The 8732-nt window shown below is 31.4% G+C and overlaps 1 protein-coding gene across 1 annotated transcript in view; it reads left to right on the top strand.

Moving 5' to 3' along the window:
• Window positions 1-651: 651 nt before the first annotated feature.
• Window positions 652-8732, top strand: part of LOC118752541 (A disintegrin and metalloproteinase with thrombospondin motifs 9-like) — a gene marked incomplete at its 3' end in the record, with an annotated part of 67584 nt that continues 59503 nt past the window's right edge. The window contains exons 1-2 of the mRNA XM_036487451.1: window positions 652-1477; window positions 5361-5471. Of these exons, the coding sequence (XP_036343344.1) occupies window positions 5436-5471 (36 nt within the window). The remainder of the gene's footprint in view (window positions 1478-5360; window positions 5472-8732) is intronic.

Genomic DNA, 8732 nt, shown 5'->3' with positions numbered 1-8732 from the left:
TGTTTAGACTTAGTCAATCTTTTCGTTAATTTTCGATTCGACCGCGAAAAAGCTGAATTTTCGTTCTTTCCATCAGTTGCTCCACACCAATCATTACTTCTGGGTATGCGAATGGGAAAGAGTTGCACTGAGCCTATTCAGAGTGGAAATGGTACCAAGTAAAATCAACACTTATAGAGAAAAATTTCTAAACGAAATGACTATCCCACTGAAGAAATTATTGATTTCGCAAGAAGATCAATAAACTTGTCATTCTTGAAATTTTTCCATTGATACACAACTTTCCGATGCCAGATCACCGCCACGATCCTTTGTCTGTGCGGAGACGTTCATTTCTCGTGTCTCCGCATTTTTCTTTCTCTCTCTCTCTCTCTGTTCAATCTCTCTTTCAAAGTGTTTCGCAGTGGGTTGCATACAAATTAATCACATTGTTGACTCCTTTGTATGCGGATGATGAAGATGCTGCTGTCACCGCTGCTTTTGTTGTACGCTCGCTCGTGGCTGCTTATTTGCGAACGTTATCGTACTCATCCCACGTATTACCTTTTTTGTTGTCGCTCCCAGCTTTGTTTGGATTGTTGCAACTTTTTCATTATCAACGCTTAGTCTTAATACATATCTACTTATATACAAATATATATATGTGTGTGCATATGTATGTAAGTATGAGCACAAAGTGCAAGATCATCAAGTACCACCGAAGGCACTTAAAACTCGCCCAGCAGCAGTGTTGCTACGTGGAAGTTGTTGTTAAGGTTGGTTGGGCCAGCCTGTTGGCCTGTTTGTGCTTTTACTTGAATTGGTTCGTTCTTTCCCAGTTCGTTGGTTGGTTCGTTCATTTCTTGGTTAGTCCATTGGAGGCGAGCCGCCAGCCAGCCAGCCAGCCAGCCTGTTTGGAGATTCACGCTGTCAACTGTTCGCTTTCGTGCGCTTAGCTGTGCAGAAGAATTCCCATTATTCGCTGTAGTGCACAAATATTCTTCCTCATCGCTGAGTTGCCTTGCCTTTGCCTTGTGTGGAATTCAGTGTCAATGGCAACAAGAACAATAATAACAATAACGCCAGCAACAAAGAGCCCCAACACACTGAGAAACGGTTGGAGAGTTCAGCTGCAAGCCATTGCTGCTATGACTGTCACTGTCAGCTATCGTCACGTCGGACGCCAGTTGCCAGTTGCTAGTTGCTAGTAGTCGGCAATTCACATTCGCCAATCCACCAGCTTTGTAAGCCAACCAGCCAGCCAGCCAGCTAGCCATCTAGCCAGCCAACAGTCAACACCAATCATCAGTTGTGTCGCCGCCTGCCATTTCAGCCGGTCGAATGCTAAGTCGCCAACGGTTGTGGCTGTCAGTTTCAGTCGTTGTGGAATCTCAGCGCTGCGCAGGCGTGCCTCTACTGCTTCGAACGTCTGCGTCTTTGTGTCTTTTGTGTCGCTTCTGCCTCAGTGAGTTAGGACGGGCTGTGAGCTGGTGGAGCTGTAAGCTTTATGCTAGGTCTGAGTGTCATCTTCGGTTGTTGTTGTTGTTGTCAAGTTGATTGTCGTCGTCGCCGGTTAAACGGGTGGTGATTGTGCGTGTCGTGAATTATAGTGTATTTAGTTTTGTCGTAAGATTATTTTGTGGCATAACAGCAATGGCAACAATTGCCGTTAATAATTCTTAACGCTTTCTCTTGTTCGCTTTAAGGAGTGTTTAGTGCATAGTGTGAATGCTTTTATGAAGCACTGTGCTTCGCAAATCTACTCTATACAGCTTTAGAGCTCTATTGAATTTACGTTTAGTTTGTAACGTGGTGATTTTTTTAGAAGTGCGGAGGTTAATTGGAAATGAAATGAACGGAAATGATTTTGAATGGTTTATACTCTGGCGATGTTGCATTCAGAATGAAAAACGGAGTTACAGTGATGTAGAACTTAAAAACAATTATAAGTGAAAAATTTATTTCAGAATAAAATTAAGTAAAAGAAAAGAAAATAATAAACTAGTAATATTTTATCAAAAGAAAAAACAAAACAAATTTAAAAATTTTTAAAATTTAATATTCGCAACGCATGCTACATAAATACTAAAAAAAACTAAAAACTTAAATAAAATAGTATAAAAGAAAAGAGAAGTTAGATAAATAGAACGTTAAATACAATTTTATAAAAAATAAAATTAAAAAGAAAATTATTTTAAATAAAAAATCAACTATAATAAAGGAACAAAGAAAGATTAAAATAAAATAAATTAAATTAAAAATCAGTTACTATTAAGACAAAAACAAAAAAAAAACAATAAAAAATAAAAATTTGTTAAATATCAAATAAAAATTTAAAAATAAATTCAATTACAAAATAAAAACAAAATAAAACTGTTAATTATATTAAATAAAAATTCCACTATAATAAAAAATAAAAAAGTTAAGGGGAAAAAAATGAAAAAATAAATTATGTACATAAAATTAAAAAAATAACAATAATCAAATTAACTAAACTGAACTGAATAAAAAACCGTACAAAAAGTAACCAAAAAAAAAAAAAACAATAAAAAAGGAAACGATACAAAAAATAAAATGATTTCAATTCAATAAAAAATCAATTATAGTAAAAAATTAAAAATAAAAATAATACATATTATATATATATTATTTAGAGTAAAATAGAATAAATAAAGCAAAGCAAAATTAAATGTAATGAAATTAAATAGCGTAAAATAAAATAAAGTAAACCAAATTAGTAAAATTATACAAGTTACCTATTAAAAGTATATAAAAAAAAAAATATTAATATAAACAAAATATTGTAAAAAACAATGAAATTTCGATATTGATTTATCTGGAGTTGGGTTTATTAAATCTAGGCAAACTTTGCTTTCTGCTCACAAGAAAAATAAAATAAAAGTTAAGAAGAAGGAAATTGTGATGATTTAAAACTTTTGCAATTTATTTCGATCACCAAGGTTGGAAATATCAAATTCAAGTAAAAAAAATAATTGAAGCATAAATTTTCATTCGAAATTATTTTGGTAAATTAAAAATTAAAATAAGGCTTTGAAACATCATATAAACTAAAAGTAAATATATGTATAATAAAAAAAAAATTACGATTCGAACAAGTATTTTCGAAAAATTATTATTGAAGCTTAAAACTATTCGTGAAAAAAACTCCGATTCCAACATCTTAAGAGTTTCAAATGCATATAAATTAAACCAACACGTGGCAATATACTTACTTGAAAAAATATTCCGACCAATTAATAATCTGCTCCTTTTTAAGTCGGTTAAAAATAAGTAAAATTCGAAAAAGAGTTTTTAAAAGGCTTCACGAAAACGTTGTTTGAATTCTTACCTCACATAAAACAAGCATATATTGCTAACGAAAAAAATAAATAAAAATCTTAAAAATCCTGAAAGTGCTGCTAAAGAAAAATTTGAATATGAAAAGCAAACAAATGTCTGCGTGCATTACATACACTTCAATAGAAAAATAAAAAATTCACAATTTCTAAAATTGGACAAACATTAGCAATAAATTTCGAAAATATTTTTACAAGTATATAAAATATGAAAATTTAAGTGGAAACAAACAAGGCGTTGAGAAGAATTTCAATATCAGAATTCCATTGTGGCGATTTGCAAGCAATTGTATGTATGTACATATGTATGTAGTTAGTATATGGATATGTTGCTCTTGTCGTTTTTGTTGCTCTTTTTGTAGTCTTTATTGTTGCACGCCGGCTGGCGCATACAAAACATTTTTGTTCACTTACGCCTGTTTGCCGCATTCTCGACAAGTGTCAGTGTAAATTGTAGCATGCAAAAATCTTTTGTTTATTTATTAAAGGATCACTCGTTTCCTTTTTGCATTGAACTTTTTTTCATACGTAAAAATTGTTTGCTCATAAATAATTTTTTTATTCGCGCAGACGAAAGTCATCTGTTAAGTGGCGGTGTGAAAAATCGTATTTCATACAAATATTTAAAAGCAAACGAAATTATGAAGCTACCGTAAATATTTTGAGCTACGTGCAGAGATTTTTAATGAAAGAATTAATTGTATTCTTCTTTGAGGATTGGCGATATTTTTTACTTTTTTCGTTGGCTTCTCCAAAGCGTTGGAGTGCCTAAAAAATCGTCGATAATCTGAAAGCCCACTTAAGTCTTTAAATATTATATATTGCAATTGACTGTAGTGGGCAGGGACCGTAACAGTTACAACTTTTATTAAGAAAATCGCTCTTTAACAACTATTTTTTTACTTCTATTTAATTTGTTCGTAAATACCCGTTATTTCAGACTTTTATCTTATAAATCCAAAATAACAATTATTTTTGATTTTTATCTAAATAATCTGCAAATAACAGTTATTTTTGATTTTTAAATGATATGTCTTAGATAACAGTTTTCGAAGACTTTTATATATAAAAATCAGTCACTGACCTTTATTTTTTAAATCATACTTGTAAAAGTAATTTGTATAAGTCGTAGTAAACTTTTGTTTCCCAACACCTTCTTAACTGCGAAAAATGTTAACGACTTTTATACGAATGAGTTAAAAAATAATAGTCGGTGACTGATTTATATTAATGACTTTTAAAAGCAAAAGTCACAGACTGATTTTTATTGATGACTTTTATAAATAAAAGTCTTCAATAACTGTTATCTAAGACATATAATATAAAAATCGAAAATAACCTTTATTTTGGTTTATAATATAAAAACAAAAAAATTATTGTAATTTTTTTTTTAATTTTGCATAAAAATTTCAAATAAAAATTTATTCTCAAATTTGAGTTTCGGTGAAAAAATAAATCGATTGGTATGTATTACTTAGTTGTAGAACATTTCCTTCATAGTTAATTTTTCCATGACAGTTTTCATCAGTAATTGTTATGTTCAGTCCCTGGTTTTAGATCTAAGCGAAAAGTTTTCCATTTTCCTAACAATATTCTGGGCGACAGCTGCGAATGGTTACACTATTATCAGGTTAATAGTGGCGGCATTTGTGCTCGTAAACACTCCTCTCCTTAATCTAGTTGGGAGATCCACTTGAGTTTACTTTTTTGCTTTGTAGTTGTTGAAAAGACAAATCACTGACGTTAAGCTTCTTGCTTCAGTAAGTCTACTGCCTACACGATTTGTTCTAATGATCTTAATGATTTTTAAATTAATTAGGCATTTAATACACAATAACAGCAACAACAGCAATCAAAAGATAGAATAAGTAATGCAAGTGGTATTTAAATAATTTGCAGACTATTGTGAGTTGAAAACTCGATTCCACGAGCAGCATCGTCAAACTCAACAACGCGCGAAGTGATTTATGGTTGTGCATTAAGATCATTTAAATTTTAAAGTGATTTTTTTTTTCTACTTAGAAGAGGTGTTATTAACATCCATAAATTGAGTGAATAACTTTTTGGTTTACTGCTGGAAAATCGATTTTGTTAAACGAAATGAAATTCTGCGATAGCATCGAACTCACAAAAATGGTAAGAGAAATATTAATATCAAATCAAATATAGTCGCCATAAATTCCAAAGGTCTTATTTAACATTTTCTCTAGAAATGTGTTTCATTAAATTATTTTTCCTATTAAAGTTTTAAAAGTTATTTTCTTCTGCTGTAAAATTACAAATTTGTTAAATAGCGCTTTTGCATTGATGACATCGATATACATGTGTACATTATGTTCATTCGTATGTAAGTATTTAGAATTTTAGTATTTTTAACTTCTAATGGTGATAACTATATACATTAGGGCGGGTCAGTATTTTATGATTATGATGTAAAACCCATTTCGAGCTTGCCAAACTGCGAAACTAGTTTTTTCTTACGTATAGTTATGTATCTACATTAGGGTGGTCCAAAAATGCATGTGAAAAAGTAAAGTCGTTTTTTTTTTTAACCGGAAAAAATTTACCAATACTTTTTATTTTGCTCAAAAAATATTTAGCGATCGCTCAAAGCGCTCAAAGTTTTCCATGTATTTTATATGGGGCAAAACAACTTTTCGTAGAAAAGGTATAGAGTTCTTCAAACTCAATATTTTTCGATTGTAAGACTCTATTTCTCTTCAGGAGATTCCCAATAATAATACCCATTTAACAATATAACAATTTTTTCATATGTAGTACCAATATTTTATAGGTCCGCCAATACATTCAGAAATTACAGTGGTGGGATAAATGGAAAATCCTTAGTATAAAATAGTGTTAAAAAAACAATAAGGTATTGTTATTGGAAGTCTCCTGAAGAGAACCAAAGTTTTCTGATAAAAAAAATATTGATTTTGAAGAATTATACACTATTTCTATGAGCGTTGTGAGCGTCCTCAAAATAGCAAAAAATAGGGGTGCATTTTTTCTATATAGAAAAATCCTAGGGATGAGAGCATTACAATTCCGACTTTACTTATTTTGGACTACACTAATGTGCATACCCGTTAGGGAAAGCTACTGCTTGTGAACTAGAATGCTACCAATTTGCGCTTTTGCCCAACCAGTTTAACTTCTATCCTTTTAATTTAATTGAAGAATTATATTAACTTATGTACGTACGTTGATTTTACTTTAAAAATCTTAACCAAATCCAAGCGTATTCGAAATTTGATCTCAGAAGCGGACCCGGAAGTCAAAGTTGTAGTGCTAAACATTTTTTAGCTTACTTCGATTCTCTACAAAAAATGTCCATATACCAAATTATTTAGGTCTAATACTTTCGAAGATAATTGCAATTTTAGTAAAATAAATTTATTAATTAGTGTATTTATTAATTTAAATTTTTTTGGAGCAAATTGAACTTTTATGGACTTGGGCGGCTCGGCTAAGATATTGACCCAAACTTGTTATCTTTCACACAAATTGTTTTCAGAGCATAATGTACCCATATTTTTGGTTCATTATGCTATTACATATTTGCTATTAGCAATCGAAATTATAAAAATTATAAAAAAGCGGATTTTCGGCTCACGTACATATGTCCATATGTCGTTTTGGGAAAATAAGTCGACATCCTATTTTGGGGTATAATTTTTTGTTTTGCAAAATATTTTCTGCCGTTTCGGAGCCTCAAGGTCATTGCATTACGTTTATCATGCGTTGCGTTTCTATAAAATATTGCCTTGCGCTTTGAAAGGCATACATTTGCGCGCACACACACATGTGTAAATGCGCTTGAAAATATTTTTAGACATTTAACCATAAATCTGTCAATCAAGTATCAATTGGAAGCTTATTAATATTTCAGCAGATGAAATAATGATCGAAAGAAGAAATAATAATGGTTTATAGAAGAAAAAAAAAACACATTCGAAAAGTCGCATCTTCACTTTGTATTTAATAATTATGCTCTTTCTGTGGCTAAAAGGCTGATTAATTATATTTCTTAATTATGAATCAACTAATTCGACATATTTTCTTACACAAGCTTCGTTTATTTGTAACCGAGCTAGAAAAAAGAACGCTCAGCTTGGTTAACATTTCAATTTCGATACCTAAGCAACCCTGTTGGTATCTGCCAGATACCTAAGCAACCCTGTTGGTATTTGCCATGATACGACAATCACTGATACTTTGCTATATATGTGATTCTTACAACCACCCTTAAGGCTTGTTTTCACTATGTCAAATTCAATAGCATTTCTCGTCAAATATGTAAGTCAAAACACATTGTAAAATGGCATTTAAAAGCTGTATATTAATTGATTTCGATCAGCATAGGTCTTTGGTCGTGTACATGCGCTGCTAAATCGGCTCTCTGTCTGTTTTTGACCTATTTACAATATTATTGGCAAATATATGAATAAAGGAGATAAAGTTGTGTCAAAATATGTCAACAAATATTTTGGCGGCAAAATATTATATAGTGAAAACCAGGCCTTTATTCAGGGCGTTTCATAAGAAAATAGCCTTCCAAGTTGGTTCCTCCTCAGATGCGATTTAAATTTTCTATAGCCATATTAGACATTTTTATGGCAGGAACGTGGTTAAGCTCTTGTGAGTGCACACTACTTCCCATCCTGTGAAGCGTGCGAAAGCTTATTCCTTCTTTCTATTCGTTCCTTGAGGTTATAATTTTGCGCATATTTGTGACTTTTACGTAACCTTATATAGTAATGATGGCATCTACGGTATTTTTAAGCCATTTTGGGGTTAAGTTTGCATGTGGGGGTATGGGTTAAAATAAACCGATTATTCCAATTTTTTTTGGCTGTTTAGTTATAAATAATATTATTACTAACATGTGTGCAAAATTTGGGAATGATATGTTCATCGGTCCGTTTTTTACGGCCATTTTAAGACGTTTTTGAGGTTAGGTTTATATGGGAGCTATGCCTTAAAATAAAACGATCACGTTTTTCGTTTTTTTCTTGAATCATTCCATAAATGTTACATACGGAAAACTGAGGTTCCACGACGATTCCTTCTAATTTTTTCTAAAAAAATTTATGGAGATGTACAGCTGTGCACCGCAGGGGCTTCTGTAGGCCCTACAAAGGATAAACGGGTGAAGCCACAATTGCTGATAGAGCGTATTGGCCATTATTAAAAAAAATCAGGTTCAAGGTTTTCAAAACATCTTCAAATACTTTTTCGATATGTTTATGCAGGCTTAAATTTTATTTTTATTTTTATTTTTTTTTGTAAAAACCGAATTTTTCTTATTTTTTCTATTTGCTAATGCATTTATTTTCATAGAATAACTACATAAATACATATGTGTAAAATAAGTAGTATATTACAAGACTGCTC

This window comes from Rhagoletis pomonella, unplaced genomic scaffold (genome assembly GCF_013731165.1).
Source record: "Rhagoletis pomonella isolate Grant_MI unplaced genomic scaffold, Rhpom_1.0 Rhpom_scaffold_00001, whole genome shotgun sequence".
Classification (NCBI taxonomy): domain Eukaryota; kingdom Metazoa; phylum Arthropoda; class Insecta; order Diptera; family Tephritidae; genus Rhagoletis; species Rhagoletis pomonella.
The sequence above is the reverse complement of the archived record's forward strand: the minus strand, read 5'-3'. Positions and strand labels throughout refer to the sequence as shown.